The sequence below is a fragment of the Rhinolophus ferrumequinum genome, chromosome 15, assembly GCF_004115265.2.
Source record: "Rhinolophus ferrumequinum isolate MPI-CBG mRhiFer1 chromosome 15, mRhiFer1_v1.p, whole genome shotgun sequence".
NCBI classification, from domain to species: Eukaryota; Metazoa; Chordata; class Mammalia; order Chiroptera; family Rhinolophidae; genus Rhinolophus; species Rhinolophus ferrumequinum.
Window position 1 is genome coordinate 20,664,725 of NC_046298.1, and position 18,865 is coordinate 20,683,589.

The window sequence follows — 18,865 nt, forward strand, 5'->3', positions numbered from 1 at the left end:
TCAACCCAGGGCCAAGATAGAAGCCTCCCCCAGCAAGCAGCCACAGCCCTCTCTTCACTCCGGAAGCCCTCTCTTCACTGCACCTGCATTCCCAAATAAAGGCGGTTAGAGGTAAAAGGATTGGAAGTAGAGGTATATAGTTGGTGCTGGCTGATAAAGCCTGGCTCCCAAACTCATCCATAAAATTGACTTAAATTTTAACTTATATTGAGTTACAGCAGACGGAAATTCAAATCCCAGGAACAGAATGAGGAAGGGAGTGGAACTGGGTCAGCACTGAGCCCAGTGCCCGGGGCTCACTGAGCGCGAGCCACTATCCATGAGCCTCGGAGTCCCAAGCCTGTCGGTGACTCAGCCCCAACACAGAACCTTGCAGCCAACACACCTGGCAGAAGCCTGACCTAGGGAATCACAAAATAAGGAGCATGGGTGACACAAAGGGCCAAATACCCAAAGTCACCTCAGCAAACTTATGAGGCTGCTTAACAAGACTAGTGATTCCAGCAAAGGGTCATCTTTTACATAAAAATCAATAAGGAACATTTTACACTATTTTCCATCAACACATAGCCTTTACACATGCAAAGCATAGTAACTTCTGCCATTCTGAACAAGAGCGCAGCCAACCCACCCTGGGGGAGGGCAGAGGGCACATGGCTACTCGCCTCCCTCTCTTCCTGGCTACCCACCAGCCTTCGGAACAGCTGGGCGCCCGCAGAGCATGGTCTGGTGCCCCAGGCCATCCTCCTTCCCTGCCAACCCCTCCTCTGAGAGGCAGTGCCTGGAGAACAGAAACAACGCGAGCTAGGGTTCTAGGAGGACCCACCTGAGGAAAGTCAAGTTGGGTCCTGCAATCTTTTCTTTATTATGTGACGTAGGGTGGCAAGGGAACGAGGAACAGTCAGAAATGCAATAACATTTTACAAATAATAAATTTATTTCCAAATCCTGAATTATAACCAAATTACAATTCCCTCTAGGTCTGTTTTGCTGCTTTACACAAGAATTTAAAAAAAAAAAGTCATGGTCAAGTCATTTATACACCAAGCAGCCTGGGGACAGTGTATTGGATACGATGGGTCCGGCCACCTCTTGCAGCTTTTCAGCTGCTCTGCGGCCCCGGCCCCGGCCCCGGCCCCGGCCCACGCCTGCACTGAGGAACTCGACTTCCTCCATGGCAGAGCCCGGCCTCAGCAGGAGCTTCCCTGAGGGGCTGTCATGTACACAGATGAAAGCACACAGATGCAAGGGTTTGTCAGCAGGCCTGGGGTGCTCCAGCCACTCAATACCTGGCTCCCTGGGCTCCAGCCTCAGCTCAGAGCCCAAAGCGGGCTGGGGTGCGGCGAGGAGTCATGGGTTCCCCTTGCTCTTTCCGACCTGGAGTGTAGATCTTTGTAGATCTGGAGACACAGAAAGAGGGGTTAGGAACCACTGCTGCTCACGCCAGCCAGGAGCACAGCGGGTCCAGGGGCCTGAGGCCTTGCTGTTTCCAGCTGGCGTGTGAGCAGGCTTCGGCGCAGGGTCGTGTCCCCAGACATTTCCACTGCCCCTGAATTCCCCGTCGGTGACTGGGAGCAGGAGAGAGTATCACCTAGTTCTGACACCCGCTAAGGAATGTTGTATCCTTTCATAGATCCGAGGTGAACTATGCGAGTAGACTTCCATCCCCTTCACTAGGCTGCCACCCCAGCTGTGCCACCGACTCTGGCTGGCCTTCGTCCCCAGTTCTTGGGAGGTAATCTCTAAAGCCTGAGGGATTGGAGTGTCTCTGATTCATGGCGGGGAGGAGTGTCATGGGGGTGGGGGGGCCTGCGACCACCATCTGATGGTTTGTGCTAATGAGATGATTCAGGACTGGGGGTTGCCTGGCCAGAAAAACCAGCCATGGATTCGAGGGCTGTACTTGGAGCCCAGTCTCTGGGGAGGGAAGGGGAACGAGAGGCTGAGTCAACCACATGGGTGCTGATTCAATCTACGTGCCTACGTCAGGGAGCTCAGAGGCGCGTCCCTGTTGGCAGCACTGTGTGTACTGTCACACGGCAGTGTGCCAGCGGGGGGAAGCCGCCCTGGCCGCCCTGAGGACAATGGAAGCTTTGCACACGGGACCCTCCCAAACCTCACGCTATGCATTCTCCCTTGGCTGGTTCTGCTTTGTATCCTTTTCCTATAATAAAACTATAACCAGAAGTATGGTACTTTCCTGAATTCTGTGAGATGTTCTAGCAAATGATCACACCTGAGGGAGTCCATAGGGATTCCCAAATCTGTAACAGGTGGATCAGAAGTGTGGAGGGGCCCTCAGCTAGTGTCTGAGGGAGGGCAGCATTGCGAGGACTGTCCTTCCCTGTGAAGGTCGACCTAGTTCTGACACCAGCGCGAACGCCACACAAGTCCGAGGCGCTCCTCCCCTCTCCACATGGTTTCCAAGCCCTGGCCTGTCGGTTCAGCTGTGAGACCTACCCTACTACTCCGGTCCGCCTCACGCCCCAAATACAACATGACAAACAGTACCTGGACTTCCAGAGTCTCATACTTTCCTCCGGAAAGTATGCCCAGAACTCTGCCATGTGCACACACGTGACGACCATCAACTCCTGTCACCAGCTCCTCTCTACACATTCAACTTCTCTGAAATCGTGACCCTGCATGGAGCCTAGCCAGCCCATCCGGCTGGACCCTGGGACATCTAGGGGCAGGCTCCGTCCCATCCAGGGTCCAAAGGCCAAAGCTCACTTGACACTGCCCAGGGGGCTGCGCTTTTCCTGCTCCTGCCGCCGGGCTCGCAGCTGCTCCTCGGCCAGTGCCATCTCCTCCTCCATGGCAGAGGCTTCCTCTTTGGCCCGCCGGCGGTTCTCCTACAGAAGGGAGGAAGGGACCAGTGGGTGGGAAGGCCTTGTCTGCACCCATCTCCCTGCTGCAAGCCAGGTGCTGTGTAGACCACACCAGCTCCCATGGGCACGGCCCCATGGCATCTGCCCCAGCACCAAGGCCAGGGCCTGCTTTTCTCACTGATTCAAGGCAGACATTGGACGATTCCGTCCTAACCCTGTCAGCCTCAGCACTCCGCTCAATTCGGTAAGTGTTTGTATTTCCTTACCAAGTTCACGACTATGCCAGGAAGTACAGAAAACAGGGAAGAGATTACATCTGGCTGGAAAGCCCAGACATAAGGAAGCTGTGTGCAGGCCCAGGGTGGGGAGGACCATGCTGAGAAGGGGAGAAGCAAAAGTCCCACAACATTCTGCAGCCCTAAATACTGGATCTAAGCCACTGACAGACGCTAAGACTGAGGAGGTGGAGTAGGAGGTAGAGAATTTATAATGCAGGCTTCAGGGGGACCCATTAGACAAGTTCAGCATCGTCAAAGATGGGACCACCAGACCTCACGTGCCTCCTGACAGGGTCTAAAAGGAAGTTCACAACACCACATGCATTTGTGCATCCTTGCCCAACACAGCTGACCCTGAAACTAATCAAGGCTTTAGATGAATTCCTCGTTCACAGAAAGCACACGGGATCAAGACACTCATTAACACCTTGAGGAAGCCATCGGCCCAATACAGAACATGGAACATTTCACAATGACCTTGTTTCTCTACTAAGTCAATGCCATAAGAAGGGACGGGGCCAGAACCTATTATAGAATAAAAGACTTACTACACATAACACATTTCAATATTTGAAACTTCAATGCTAATTCAAGCAAATCAATTATAAAAAGTTATCTCTGAGATAAAAGGTGAGATCTGAATAAGGACTAGAGACTTATGTAACATTAAGGATTAATTCTGGTGTGTGATAACGTCATGGACGTTACATTTTAATTTTTAAAATTAAAGTCCTTTTAGAGACGCATACTCATTTGTGGATGAAAAAAACAATGTCTGAGACATGCTTTAAAATATTCTGGGGAAAAAATGGATGTGTATGAAAGGGGATGAGAATAAGTGCAACAGAACTGGCAGAATGTTGATAATTATGGAAGCCAAGTGATGAATTCATGGTAGGTCATTATACTGTTTTTTCCACTTTTATGAATATTTGGGCTTTTCAATAATGGTTTTTTAAAAAAAGCCTTCGCAGACCAAATAACTGGAGTGGGTGGGGAGAAATCAGACAGACCAGCCTAGCTGGGTCACAGTCATGATGTTTGAAAGAGAAATAAAGAGGGGGTGAGGGGTCAGGGGAACGTGTCAGGTCAGATGATGATGTGTCATCAATACCAGGCTGAGGGGAAAATGGATCCCACAGGCAAACAGAACTTCCATAAAAGTGCAGGATCCTTACCTGCCGTGACTTTCCTGCCTGTTTCACACTGTAGAACATGGGGCCCAGCTCCGCCAGCCACTCTCCATCCACAGCAGTCACACACTGCATGTACTCCTGCGGGCAGAAGGGGCACAAAGCGGTGGTCACAGAAGGGCCAAGCCTTCAGGCTGTCCTTCCCAGAGAGGCTCACAGTTAGGAGCTATGTGGGAAGATCCTACCCTGCAGCCCTGTGAGGCTGAAAAGCAGGAAAAAGCCTCAGACACTGGAATTTTAATCCCATCTCCCATCCAAATTATTCCATGCTTAAGAAGATACTCCCTAGTTAGTATGGAAGAGAAAAGGCCCAGCCCCTCAAAAAACCTTTCTCATGATGACACCAAAAGGAGTTGCTTGTCCCAGGCAGCAAATAGGAAACAATCCTGCTGGCACAGCCAAGACCATTGTACTGTAGAGGTTAATTCTGTTTAAGTTTCTCCAAACCCCTCCCACTGAAAACCATCCTCAACCCCCCTCAAAGCAAGACATGTGGTCTAAGCCTCCCAAGCTCAAAGCTCATCCCAGAAAGCAGTGAAGGGGCCTGGCCCACCCAGGTAGGCCTGTCATGCAGTCCACCTTGCAAAAGACTCACCTTGGTGGTCATGACCAATTCATGATATACTATGTAGTCTGGGGTGTAGCCCATTCCAAAGAGGGAGCTGGTGGGGTGCAGGTGGCAGGGCATCCCTGTGCGGATATTCACGTACTCCCCTATTCCCTAGGGAAGACACACAACAGGCAGCCACATCAGGAAAACACTGCGCATTTGGGCAGCTACCCTGCTCCTTCCTAGTCTTGACACAGGCTTGCGGGGAGGAGCCCAGACCTGCAGAACTGCACAATGAGAAAGGAAGAACTCTGTCCTTTCTCAGTATCAGGCCAGGAAGCGGCCACAGCTCTAACGGGCTCACCTTGAGCTTGGCTGCCTGGTGGAAATAGGCAGCACAGATACACTTTCTGACGATGTCCCAGTCGGTGCCACACGAAGCCAGGCTCATCCGCTGCTGCACCATGATGTCCTTGAGCTGAGCCCGCACCTCCCGGACCTAGAGCAGGACACAGGTGAGCAGGAATGGAGACCTCCCCTTCCCCTGCCTTCCACCCCTCACCCTGGCATCCTGCTCATCCGGGCCACTGCCCCCACCTTCCGCATGGCCTTGGCATGGATGAAATGATCATTACACCAGATGGTAGAGTAATTATTATTCTTCCACTGCAGGTAAACATTCAGGTAGGTCAAATGATCACTCTCAGGGACAGCAAACTTCTCCCGGATTTGATCACTCTCCTCCTCTCGGCCCTAGGAAGGGAAAGGGGACCTCTCAGCACAGGGGAGTCCAGGCCCACAGAGGAGAGCCTGGAGGTTCTCTTACTATCTCCTGCCAACACACAAAACTCCAAGCACCCCAGTGAGTGCCTTAACAATATAGGAAATATAAAGTAGTTTATAATAAAATATTCTAAAATGGAGGGTTCAGGTACAACCATACTAGATGACAAAAAATGTTCAAACACTCCCTACGAAGCACTGTTCTAGCCTATCCTTTCCCCCAGTACCCCAACCTGCTTAACAGAAAACAGCAAAATCATTCTTTGGAAACTTTAATTCCTATCCCTCCATTCCTTTTTAAAGCGGAGAGAAATGACCACCCTCTCTAACCCTTCCCCGCGCCCGTAACTCCCCCTGCGGCTTCCAGGAAGAAAGGCGAGCTGGACGTGGAGCCCACCTTGGGCCTGTAGAAGATGGCTGGGACGGAGAGCATGGAGACAATGAGCAGGATCTCAGAGCTGCAGCCCATGTCACAGGACACGATGAGCATCTTGGACAGGGCTGGGTCTAGCGGGAACTCCACCATCAGCCGCCCCGTCGAGGTCAGACCGCCTAGGAGACAGGAGCAAATCCAGATGTTCACCAAACGGTGCAGGAAGAGGGAGAGAACCCAGGCGCCTGAGCCCCCGGGGCCCTGCCCGACTCCCGGGGCCGCAGCACCTGTGTTGTCCAGGGCCCCGAGGATCCAGAGCTGGTACATGGAGTTGAGCATGTTGTCCTCCGGGGGCGGGTCCATGAAGTGGAACTGCAGAAGGTCCTGTACCCCCAGGGACTTGAGCAGCAGCACCACGTTGGCCAGGTTGGTCCTCTGGATCTCGGGCACCGTGGTGGTGAGCAGCTCATTCTTGTAGGCGCTCTGGGTGTAGAGCCTGCCAGGGAGAAGACCGAGTCCTGCTGCATCACCCACCACACAGCCTGCTGGGCCTCTCAGGCGCGCCTGGCTGCCTACACGGGGTCACTGCGGCAGACGAACCACGCTATCTAGGTTCCCCCTGCATGTGCACCCCAGAACAGCCAGGACAGATGCAAGTCACAGGTAAGAAGGAGAACTGCTCATTTATTCCCCCACTACCCCCTTTCTCTGAATCGCCAATGTCCACCTATTCAAAACTCAGTCCTGCCAGTTCCCTCTTCTGCTCGAGTCTCCTACGTGCTTAATTTCATTTCTGACACCAGTGCGCCTGGGACTAGAACTATTGCTGGGTTTCATTTTCTTTCCAGTTTTCTGTATTCTCTGAATTTCTATAGTGGATACATTACTTTTAAAAATCAGAACAAAAAGATAGAATAATTAGAAAAGTAAACACAAAAACAAAAACGATGACGTGACTTTTTCAGATTGATCCTGAGGGAAGACATACTGTAATTATTAGTCTACTGCAAGTGCACTCCAAGTAGGTCAGCCGAAAACCCAAGGCCACTCAGACCTGAGAGCTACCTGGAAAGGCTACTTCTTCCACTCAGCGGCATGTGATGAGGGGACCAACAAGTGACAGCCTCACCATTGGTCCCCAGCCTCGGAGATCAGCTCTAGGGCCAGCACCCCTCTGCTGAATCCCAGTGGAATCCACCCAGCCCCGCCCAGGCCCCGCACTCAGCAATCCCAGCGCCGCCCCGGAAAGCAGGCTGGCACAGGGTTCCTACCTGAAACACTGACCTGGGCCCGTCCTGCCGGCTCGCCCCGACCTCTGGTTGGCGTTGGCCTGGCTGATGGGGTAGATCTGCAGAGCATCCATGCCAATCCTGGGGTTGAAGACCTACAAGGGGCAGCAAAGAGCTGAGTAAGGACAGAGTGAGGGGGAAAAGGACAAGGGAGGCGGCCTTGAGACAAAGCAAATCCTAGTTACTACACATTGCACAGCAAAGTGTCTGAGCAATACAGGCAGCCATCTGTTTGGAGCCAGGAACCTCACGAAATTTCCCATTAAGCAGCTGCTCCATGATCTCTGAATTATTTCAATTTCCTACCTCATCAAGTTATCACAAGGATTAAATGAATCAAGCACATAGCAAGTACGGCGCTCAATAAATGTCAGCCTCTTACTGCCACCACTACTTCCATCCATATCCCTTGTCGAAGGGCTGACGACCCAGGGCCTGCCTCCCTGGGTCAGCTCTGGGAGAGCACCCAGGGCCCTGGTGCCTGCGTCTTCCCTTACCTTCAATTTGCAATAACCAGAGTCGATAACAAACATGATGCCGTCGACAGTCAGAGATGTCTCAGCAATGTTTGTGGCAACGATACACTTCCGCACGCCGTCCGGAGCCTACAGCCGGGCAGGACACACGGAGGGAAGGCTGTAGGCCCTCAGGTAGCAAAGAACCCCCAGGGGAAGAACGCACCCCACCCTGCCTGAAAAAGTAACACCTGCTCTCTCGTCCTCCTGTGGGAGAACCCAGAAGGACCCAGAGGTGGGGACCCAGGACAGATGTTCTTGCTGTCATACCTTCTGGAAGATTTTGGCCTGGAGGTCAGAAGGCAGCTGGGAGTAGATGGGCAGCACGGCCAAGGCGGGCGCATTCTCTAGTTCTTCCAGATGCTCCACAATCTGGTCTGACGTCACCTGAGGACACAGCAACCGTGAGACACTGGAGCACCAAACTCTCCCATACAGGACACAGCCACTCATCACGGTCACGGCCAAGGCACACACCTCTATGTCCTCCTGGCCAGGCATGAAGATGAGGATGTCCCCGGGGGCTCCTGACAGGTGCACCTGCAAGGACTGCTTCACTGCGGCCTCCACATAATCCTCCTGCGGGGTCTGCAACACCAGCCAGGGACACGTCAGAAGGACGTGTCAAGGGAAACGTAGGACAGGCACCCCTCTGGGCACTGGTGGCCCAGTCACTGGTCTGGGGTGAGAGCCAGGGCTTTCAGGCCTGCCACGCCTTTAGATGGGCCTGACTGCCCTCCCTGGGCCCCGCATTTCTGCTCCGAAGAAACCATAAAAGCAAACCCAGAGCAGTACTTTGTCTCCGAGGCCAGAGCTGCAGGCTGCCCCATCTGCCCCACGATACCCACAAGACGTTTCCCTACGCAGTACCCTGCACCCTCCAACTGGCTTCTCAGCAGGGCTGAGGGCAGTTCAGAAGTAGGAAGCCTCAGTACCTTGCTGAAGAGGATGTCAACAGGGAAGGTACGGCCAGGGATGTGGAAGATGGGAACATTCCCAAAAAAGGCAGCAAATTTCTCTGCATCCATAGTGGCCGACGTGACAATGAGCTTCAGGTCTGAGCGCCGAGCTACCACCTAGGAGAAGAGGTCAGTCAGAGGCTTCCCCATAGGTTTGGGACCCTTGACTTCCATCCTTCAGTCTCAGCAACATGATTGCCAAATGAAACAGAAGCCAGAGCTGACGAACTGGCACACAGATGCGTTAACAATCCTGACAACTAAACCAGTGCAGCCACAGCCAAGAGAACCGTGAGTCACTCAGCTGAGCAAGAACAGAGTAAACTATAATAACAGGTCTGAAGCCAGCAACCCGGAGGCCTCCAGGGACACTGTGGCCTGACAGAGATCCCCCTCAGCTTCCTCAGGCTAGACCCCATCCCACCTAGAGCTGCGATCACTAAGTACGGGCAGTGTGCTGGTCAAAGGCCCCCGCACAGCCTGGACCACAGCCCTCACCTCCCGCAGCAGCCCGAAGAGCACGTCGGTGTTCAGGGAGCGCTCGTGTGCCTCATCCATGATGATGGCACTGTAGTGATCCAGGTCTGCTTCCCGGAGGGACTCTCGGAGCAGGATCCCGTCAGTCATGTATTTGATCAAGGTGTTTTCTGAGGTGCAGTCTTCAAAGCGGATGGCATAACCCACCTGGAGGAGAGAGGGAGATGGCTCAGAAGCTGTGATGCCAGCTCGCCACTGGCACACCCCATGCTGGGTCCAGGCCTCAGAAGATCAGCTTACATGGACGGCAGCTACCAGGCTCTGGCCACACAGCTCAGCCCTCATGCCCACTCACCTCCTCGCCAAGGTTTCCCCCCATCTCTTCGCTGACTCTCTTGGCCACTGACATGGCTGCCACGCGCCGGGGCTGGGTACACCCAATCATCCCATAGTCCGTGTAACCATCTTCATGCAAGTACTGGGTCAGCTGAGTGGTCTTCCCACTCCCCGTCTCCCCAACCACAATCACGATGCTGTTATCTCTACAAGGGAGAGAAGGCAACGGGTGAACCAGCCAGAGTAGAAGACCACCTCCAAGAAGACACTGCCACCTGCTATCCCCACATCTGGCTATCTGAGGAGCACGCCTGCTTAGAGAAAAGGATTTCCCTGAGGAAAAAGCCTGGTACTGAGACACCACCTGAAACGTCTAGAAGATGGTAAGTTTAAACAAGTGAACTATAACAAAACGATGCTATCTTGCTGACTTCACACAGTGTAGCCTAGGGCACCCAGTCAGAGAAAAAAATTCTTTCCCTTCCTCATCAGATGCAACGCCCAAAGGAAAAGGAGTTACCGAGTAAATGCAGGAGACAAAGGGGTTGACAGATTCAGAACTGGAATTCCCAGGCCCTGGAGGAGATTTACCTGATAATAGTGAGGAGTTCTTGCTGCACAGCAAAGATGGGCAAGTACTGCCTCTGCTCCAGAATTGACTTCTTTTTTGCAAATTCACTGCTGGCTTCGCTCTTTTTCTTCATGTGATCCGCAAACTTCTGCTCTGTCCTGAGAAGACACGACAGCCTAAGCACCCTGCACGATTTCCCACGTTTTCTTTCCTGTTGGGGCTGCTGCCCTTCTTCCTACACCCAAGAATGAGAACTATTTCAACAAGGTGCAATAAATCTTCAAGACACTAGAGAAACCAGTTGATCTGAGAGGCCTCCCATCTCCTCCAGCCTAAGGGAGTGGAACCGCTGTCTGAGAACCCGTCGTCTGTCACACACCAAGCACCCCTGTCAAACAGAGCTAAATACGGCTCAGAGGAATTACAGATTAGCAAGTGGGCAAATCCTCTGCCCTACGAAGAGTTCAGTCAGCCAGAAGAGTGGCTGAAGTCACCAGATCATTACCTTACACAGAATACCCTTGGGCAACTTCAGCATGACCCTTAAAGAGCTAAAAGGAGGAGTCATGGCTGCAGAGTCAAGACCAAGGTCAGACCTCCTCTTGACATGACGACACAGTCTGTAAGGCTTCGTCTTCAAAGAATTGTGAGAATAGTCTGACTTAATATTTACCTACAGCTTCTTCTGAAAGCACTCAAGTATCTGACACATGTACACATCCCAAGATCTCAAAAGCACTGTGTGGTTTCCCAAGACTCCATGGCAAAAAGATACCAGGCCAGCGCTCCATTAGTCCCCACGGTCTTCCACCCACTCTCCTCCCAAGACTTTCCCTCCGTCAGACTTACCCCACGCTGTCAAGCTTCCTGTTTCTAATTCCCCAGCCACTCATAGTCAGCTAACAATTAACACGTAAGGGATTAAAATAACTAGAGATGAACAAGGGCTGATCAATAGTACCGACTTCTCATAGGGGTACAGAGAATTATTAACTCAGATGACAGTTCAGTGGGACTTCAGAGCACGCAAAGGATGAGAACTACAAGGGACATGTTGAGTCCAGCCACCTACCCAATGTGGGAATCGTAATAAGCAATTACCCAACATCGGCTTAAATATAAGATGAAGATGGAAGAAAAGAGACCAGAAGAAAGGGACTAGAAGAGACCAGAAGACTCAAAGTGACATCACTGTCCTATTCACAAGCCACGAATTCTATCAGTTCCGCTGCGAGGGCCCCGTCTTTGGAGATGGCCCACTGCTGGCCAAAGCTCCTACCTGTAGTCCACTTTACCATCTTCTGTCAGAGCTTTGTCCGGCTCTTCCTCTTTTTTGACGCCCATTATATCTCCCAGTTTGGTTCCAGCCAGTTCCCAGTGTTTGTGTTGAGCCTGCAGAAAACAAAAGAGGTAAGTCCGCTCCGTCCTGTGACACATCTGTGGTCAATAGAAAATGAGTCCCATTTGACAACAGGCTTCCTCTAGCAGCAGGTGCTAACCTCCCGCCAGGCAGCGATGGCACCGTGTGTACGTTCCAGTCGTCAAAGCCCCGGGCCCTAGCTGTCCTAAACGAGGCCCTGCTGGAGGAACGCAGCAACGGCCTCCTCCAAGGGCCGGTTCTTGCTCTGCAAGCATCCTCTAACTTCCAATAGGAACCCTACCTATGAAGTCTAGTGATTTTTAAAAAGAAGAAAAAACAAAAGAAAATATACACAGGCTCCCCAGCCCCAGGTGACAAGAAACCAACCTTCTTGCGTTCCTTTTGCTCCCTGTGCTTCCGCACTGTTTGACTGCCTTTTCGAGCAATGATGGCTAGGTCAGAAGTGGCATCCTTGACCGGAATCACAGGCTCTGGCTGCAGGAGGATGAGGAAAGAGAAGGTCCCCATTGATCATTAACCTCAACAAGAAGGTCCATTTCACAACAGGCCTAGTAAATGAAAGGGGTGAGCCCTTTTTCTCCCCCCTTCCTTTCTTTCTCTTTCCATTTCCACTGCAGGTCTTTGTGAGCCCTCTTCTCTCGGGCCACCCAGGAAGCTCACCTGCTTGGTGAAGACAATGCGCCCGTCCAGAAAGGGAGGCACCAGGTTGTGCACCATCAGATGCACCTTGGCCGCGCTGTCCTCTTCAAAGTCCTCGTCCACCTCCAGGCGATGGACCACCCCGCTAGTGAGCATGCGGTTGGTCTCCCAGCGCTCGTTATCCTGGATGGACACAATAGAGAATGACACACTCAGAATGCAGCCGAAAAGTCATCCAGAAAGCTCGCCAGGCAAATCAATGCATCCATCCTAAAGGAAGGGCCATGGGGGCTACAGGATGTCACAGGACTCTACCCTGCACCTTCGTGGAAGAGTCGCTGATCCCAAATCAGCTGCAGTACTTTTTCCAAAAAGTAGCACTTTATCTCTCAGTCAGAACCTTGACATGGACACACAAATGGTGACTGTCCCCAGCCCTCCTCAGGGACACAAAGAACACAGACCACAGAGCCAGGTCCCACCCAATCAGTTCCCATCAACAGTACCTGTGAAGGAAGTACTACAAAACAGAGAAGTTACGGGTTGGGGGTTTTTTTAAAAAGCTACTGAAAAGTTCCATGCCCACCCCTCCTTTATCTCCAGAGTTCCAGCTCAATGTGGTCCTTCGGCAATGGGGAGGCACTGTGATGTCAGCACATGCACACGACCTGCTGCTTCTGCCACGTGCCCCCCACGCCAGGTGAATCTGCTCCAACCCCCTGTGGACAGCCTCACCTCGTTGATCTGTCTCCGCTGGGCTGAAATGCGCTTCTGCTTCTGTTTATGCAGATGCTGCTCCCGCCTCCTCACATAGTCCTCGGAGGAGTAGGCCAGGGGGTTGTGGAACTCATCGTATCCCTCATCCATCATGTACCAGTCCCGGTCAGCTTGCTACAGCACAGGAGACACAGCAATGAGAACAAGGGACAGAGCAAGTTTAGGCACAGGACGTGCCAGAAGGGGAGGCGGTGTTTGGTGAGAAGTCACTGGTGCAGTGGAATGAATAGCCCTGGTGAGAGGTGCAGGATGCCACCTGTTCTAAGAGGAGCCATCTCGAGGAGAACTACAGTGGCTGACTTTCTATAGGTGCGACGGCAGCCCATCATGACAGCACTTCTCAGATTTACCACATGGTGGCACCAACACATAACTAGAAAAATTAGGTCTGACTTGCATTAGGTGAGAAGTTTCATCGTGGAGCCTGTGCCTCTGGAAAGAGATTCCAGGGCTTCGGGACGAACAGGGCTCAGCTTCCCGGAGACTGTCCAGTGTTAAGCGCCCTCATCAAAGTCCAGAGGAGTCACTCGTCATCCTTGTTTTCTGACACCTCCTATCACTCATTTGCCAATGGATGGCCACCCTCCCTCATTTAGCCCCTCGAAGAGGTGAAGTTTTTACCCTCTGGTCATCCTCCCATTGCTGCCGCTCCTCTTCTGTGTCAAAAGAAATTCCTTCTTCGCCATCCTCACGTCTTCCTGGAGGAGAACACGCAGCAACAGGTCAGTCCATACAACCCCAGCTAACCCCAGGGGCCACCAACAGACCTGCAAAGCTGCAGAGCTCCAGAAGCACAGCTTTGCTCGGCCTCACCAACATGAGCGGCCCTGCCTCCCTGCCTCTTCCTCCCACCCTGCCTTACCTCGGCCCCTGGACAGACGTGGAGTAGACCCCAGGTGTCTTCTGTCATCCGCCCACTCGTTGTATTTGTAGGATGGGGTTGGCAGAGGTGTGTCGTCTGAGTACTTGCTCCTCACAGACCTGGGGAACAGTATAACTGGCATCACTAAACAGTCACTAAGCTGAGACATGTTCCCCAGCCACCATCTGCTCTCCCAGCCCAGGTCCCTTTGCCCTCCTCACGTCCACCCACGCCACCCACCAAGAGAAACGGGGCTGCTCTGCCCAGATCATCACCTATCACGATCTCGACTAGACGACCGATGGCCCCGCTCAGAATCTCGATAGGAAGGCGTTGGGGAGGGGGACTCCCACTGCGAGCGCCGTGAGGAGCCGTAGCCACAGTCCTCCTCCTCCCAGGTAGACCTTGAAGGGGTGGCTGCATCTGGGGCCACAAAAGAACATCCATAGGAAACATTTAACTTAACCAGGACCTGGCGCTACAACTATTAGCCAAGTCAATTTCCCAAGTTTATTTTACTATTTATAAACTCTGTACCTATTTGTCATGGATAATATAGTTCTGACAGTTTTTAAAGATATCTGCATTGTGATGGTCCAGGTTTCATCTGTGTTTATGACATTTTAGGAACATCCAATTTATCTCTGCAAGCATACCCCTTTAGAACAGAAGTAACTCTTTTTAATAAATCCCTCTTCTGCTCCCCAGCTCCCTATTCTTTCCTGCTATTCAGGAAACTGGCCATTCAGTAAACTGGCCCATCACCTTAAAGGAGGATATCCGTCTTGAAAGAGAGGTCCAGGGCCTTCCCACTGGACTCAGAACCGACTACTCCAAGTTCATGGTGGAATCAGGAACTCTGACTCCCCACAGCAATCCCACTGAGGATGGCAGTCGCCCACCCTGCCTTTTATACACTGGACCCCTCACCAGCCAACAGCTCAGTCTACCTTTCGGTCGGTGTCGCGGGCTCTCCGGTTCATTTCTTCTGCGCTCTGACCCCCCATCTCGCTCCGATCTGCTGCTGTGCCTGCTTCTATCCCGCTCATCTGTCAAGAATCGCACACAGCGCTTAGAAAACATGTGTCCCGTCCCAGTTTCCACCCATCTTCACCCTAGAGAAAGAACAGGCCTTCCCACTCACTCACAGGTGCAACCTGCACTGCTCTAATGCGATCCATGGGCTCCTGACACTCACATATCCCCATTCTTTCAAGGGGAAAAAATAGTTACTGGCTAGCAAGTTTCAAACTCACAGTAACAGTAATTTTCCTGCAAGAATTCAAAAAAGAATAGTTACAAGTCTATAGTGAATAGCTGTTTAATAGCTGCAAGTCTATAAACTATAAAACTTAATACTGAGCAAGGCCAGTGTTGCATTTTATGCCTGGCTTTGCTCCATAGCACTGTCCTTTCTCTATCAGCAACACTACTATAAACTCTGGTTTCATGGACATATTACCCATTATCAACTTTACCACCAAGTTTCATAATAAAACAAGGACCACACACTCAAGCAAAGCAGCTATGTTGCAAGTAAGTCCCTAAACTGCCTGCTATTCCCAGCCAACAGGGTCAAAACCAACCAGAATGACATTATACAAATAGGGCTCCCTCTTTTAATGGGCGTCACAAAAACTGCTGCAACAGGAAAGAGGCTAGCATGTTAATTCAAATGCTTAAAGGCTGCAGGAACTACGCTGGGCAGTTTACCTCTGTCTCTCTTGCGGTCACTGTCTCGATCCCGCGATCTCTCCTTTTTCCGATCCTTTTCTTCTTTGGAGGAGGCATAAACACCATGTTCCCGCCTCTCCCGCTCTCTCTGCCGACTACGTTCCCAGAACTCCTCACTCACACCACCAGGATGGGAAGGAGTCTCTACCCGAGCAGATCGATAATGTCTGAAACAGGGAGGGCAACTGGTAAAGGGACTCTTCATAGGAGAAAACCCCTGCCCCCAAACCTTTAGCTGTGCCAAACAAGTGACCCATCCTTTTCCATTTTATCCCCCAGGTACTGAAAGCATACATATGGCAACAATCCAAAGCATTTCTAATCTCCAGCATCTATTCTTTAGTCTCCTTTGAATGTTCCCACAAATCTGAAGAAAATACAATTCCTATTTACCCTCAATATTAAAGAACCATAATAAAATCATAAAGCTCTCCACGTCCAACAAGAAAACTGAGCGATAAACATGGGCCATTATTTTCTGGCCTCCATTTTCATTCCCTTTGGGTCAAACACCCTAAAGCCTTTACCTGTCTTTCCGGCTGCTTCGGCCAGCCTGGTCATTGCTGTCCTCCTCAGCATCCTTCTGCTCGTCCCTGCTCTCTTCCCAGTCCTTATAGGAGGAGATTCGGGACTTCTTCTTGTCCTCCCCATCATCCTTCTCCTCTCGCTCCCTCCGTTTCAGGGAAGCCAACAAGTCCAGTCCCAGCAATGAAGGGCGGGGAGCAGGGGCCTTGAACACATGCTGCTCACTGGCTGCACTTTTGGTCTTGCAAATAAGACCGCCAACCTGAGTGTCCAGATCAGTGCCTTCCAGTCTATGGATCGAGGTCTCCTCACTGGTGTCCTCCATGACAGGTTCCGGGACTTCTCAGAAGGAAGACAAACCATTTTGTATTGGACATAAGAGGGAGAGGGCTTGGTTTTGCTGTATCCCAAGATAACTATAGTTGTAGGTATCTTTAGGGGGTTAAACTCCCCCTTAAAACCAGGATTTCTTTAGCACCTCTTGCTAAGACCTTTCCATCAAGTCACTGATAATCTCAAAAGACCCTCCTACTCCCACTGCAACACATCAGAGATACACACACACACACACACACACGCCGCATCCACCCCCAAACACCAGGACCCAAGCAAGTATCATCCTCTGGTCTCACTGTGGCACACTTACTAAAACATGATGGCATCTATAAAGGGAGCATAAGGGAAATACCATTAGATTTGAAGTCAGAAACCTCAATTGGAATCCAGGCTCTTGACATTTTCTACCTGTATGACTGTAAGCAAATAACTTAATCTTTGATTGGGCATAATTTCTCTATCTGTAAAACGGAAATACTTTCTGTTTTACATGTAATCCATGGAGTTATTGTGAGAATCAAACAAGAAAGTGTATGTGAAACTTCTTTGAAAATATAAAGAGTTACATAAATGAAATTGTTACATTGTATTATTTGCTGTGCTCCTATATATTGAATTGGGTCCCTCACCATTTTTTTACACAAGTTCTTCTACTTCTCACTCCCTTTAACTACAGACACAGCAGAGATATTGGGGTATAAGGGTACCTACCACCCATGTGATCCATACTTTAGTGGTTTTGTGGGGTATGGGGGGGACCAGTTATGTTTTGTAGAAAAGAATTACCTCACAGCAATCGAAATCTGTTTAACAACAATCCATGTTCACCAAAAATACTGATGAGAAGCACTAGGTTAAAAAATGGATTTCCTAGCACTTATAACAAATTCCTCTTTACTTCCTATTTCACAGCATCCACTTATAAAGATACACCAATTCTGGGTGCTTGGATAATTCCCCTCATTCCAACAAGTCAGTGAAGCAAAGGAACTGTCAAGAGGTAGTATACCACCAGAATCTAGAATGTTCTGCCCAGCTCTAATTAACATGCACAGCTCTATAGAGGAATATTGCCAAACAGACTGGACATATATTATGGACAAAGGAACAAGAGCTGCATTTTGAAAAATGCTGTTAGGCAGATAGAAGGGAAAACTGCATATTGGTGACATCTGTACACATTTGAGAAAATCTAAACAGAAAAAGGGGACAGGTTGCTGACAGTCCTGAAGTTGAAAAGGCTCTGCTCAGATGTAGTCTGAACTAGAATGTATACCCCTAGAATGCCATTCTATGCAGGAGAGAGAACCTTGTCAGTCTTGTTGATGCCCTACTCAGTGCCTGGCAAAATAAACATTGAATAACGTTTGAATAAATGGATGAATGAATTTAAACTGATTAAAGGGAAGTGAAACATTTCTAGAGACAGCAAGGGAAGATTCCAGCAGCACAGGTCAAGGAGTCTGACAGCAGGATTTAACTACATAGCTGCTGAGAACAAATAAGGAGTTAAGGAGTTGGATTGTGGAGCAGAATTAATGGCAAAGAAGCTACAAAGGGTTACGAGAAAAACAATGAAGCAAGTAACTGGATTTACTCCTTCAACAAATATTGAGTACCTACTCGTCTGTGAGCCAATCGCTGTTATGGGCAACAGGGATTGAACAGAGAACAAAACAGACAAAAATCCGCACCCTTTGGAGTTAACATTCTAGTAGAGGAGATCACCTGATAGATACCGCCGTGACAGAGAAGAGGAAGACACGAGGAACCCTACTGGGCTCGGCGTGCGTCCGCGAGTGGCCTAACGCGGAGGCCTAAGGAAGGGTACACGGTTGACCCCCGAGTAGCATCCCTGGACCTCAGAGAGGCCGCGCCGGGCAGCAGGATCTGACCTGAACAAAGAGAAAAGCCAGGCCAGGCCAGACCTGCGCAGGATCCCTAGGATGAGTAAGGCAAGTTGGGTGGCAGGAACCAGACTTTCCAAACCCGGGCCCGAACCTGAGCGAGGGACCGATATCCGCTGCCTGGAGCCGCCATGATTGGCGAACGGCAGGTCAGGAAGGGAAAAGGACACTCACCTCACCAAGCCCGACTCTCGGGACCTCCTGTCCCAGACGCTGGGGCGCCGGCGCCGCTAGCTCTTCCTCAGCTCTCCTTAGAGAGCCAAAATCCGCACCTTGAAAGCCGCCATTACTGTCCCATAATACCTTGTGCGGCTCCTTCTATCCTTCCAAAGAGAGACCATAGAGAGCAACCCGGAAAATGCTGGTTCCTGGCTCCAAGTATGGGACATAACGCGACCAGTTCCTCAAGGCTAGAGTGCCTTACTCTGGGACTCTGATCAGAGACACTTCCGAGTCTCGTTGCGACCAATCACACTTAGTCTGAGAGGCCTGGCCCCGCCTCTACTCTGAACGGGTGAAAGGGAAAAGGAGGAGGTCTGTCATCTTTAA

The 18,865-nt window shown here is 50.9% G+C and overlaps 1 protein-coding gene across 1 annotated transcript; it reads right to left on the reverse strand.

Moving 5' to 3' along the window:
- Positions 1–913: 913 nt before the first annotated feature.
- Positions 914–18,784, reverse strand: DHX38 (DEAH-box helicase 38). Its single transcript, XM_033127301.1, has 27 exons — positions 18,491–18,784; positions 16,076–16,412; positions 15,528–15,715; positions 14,765–14,863; positions 14,090–14,237; positions 13,815–13,933; positions 13,574–13,650; positions 12,911–13,066; positions 12,197–12,358; positions 11,903–12,010; positions 11,435–11,547; positions 10,176–10,313; positions 9,604–9,790; positions 9,270–9,455; positions 8,748–8,888; positions 8,290–8,400; positions 8,083–8,199; positions 7,795–7,902; positions 7,280–7,392; positions 6,296–6,504; positions 6,033–6,187; positions 5,450–5,605; positions 5,217–5,351; positions 4,898–5,023; positions 4,288–4,383; positions 2,734–2,855; positions 914–1,400 (listed from the first exon to the last, which is right to left on the reverse strand). Exons 2-27 carry the CDS (start codon positions 16,396–16,398, stop codon positions 1,316–1,318), a joined length of 3,678 nt encoding a protein of 1,225 aa, XP_032983192.1. The 5' UTR covers positions 16,399–16,412; positions 18,491–18,784; the 3' UTR covers positions 914–1,315.
- Positions 18,785–18,865: the final 81 nt, after the last annotated feature.

Coding starts and splice junctions, on each gene's coding strand:
- DHX38 (XM_033127301.1), bottom strand. CDS start 16,398: ATGGAGGACACCAGTGAGGAGACCTCGATCCATAGACTGGAAGGCACT. Junction 14,238..14,764: donor CCCGCGACACCGACCGAAAG/GTAGACTGAGCT, acceptor TTGTGGCCCCAG/ATGCAGCCACCCCTTCAAGG. Junction 13,934..14,089: donor TCTAGTCGAGATCGTGATAG/GTGATGATCTGG, acceptor ACTGTTCCCCAG/GTCTGTGAGGAGCAAGTACT.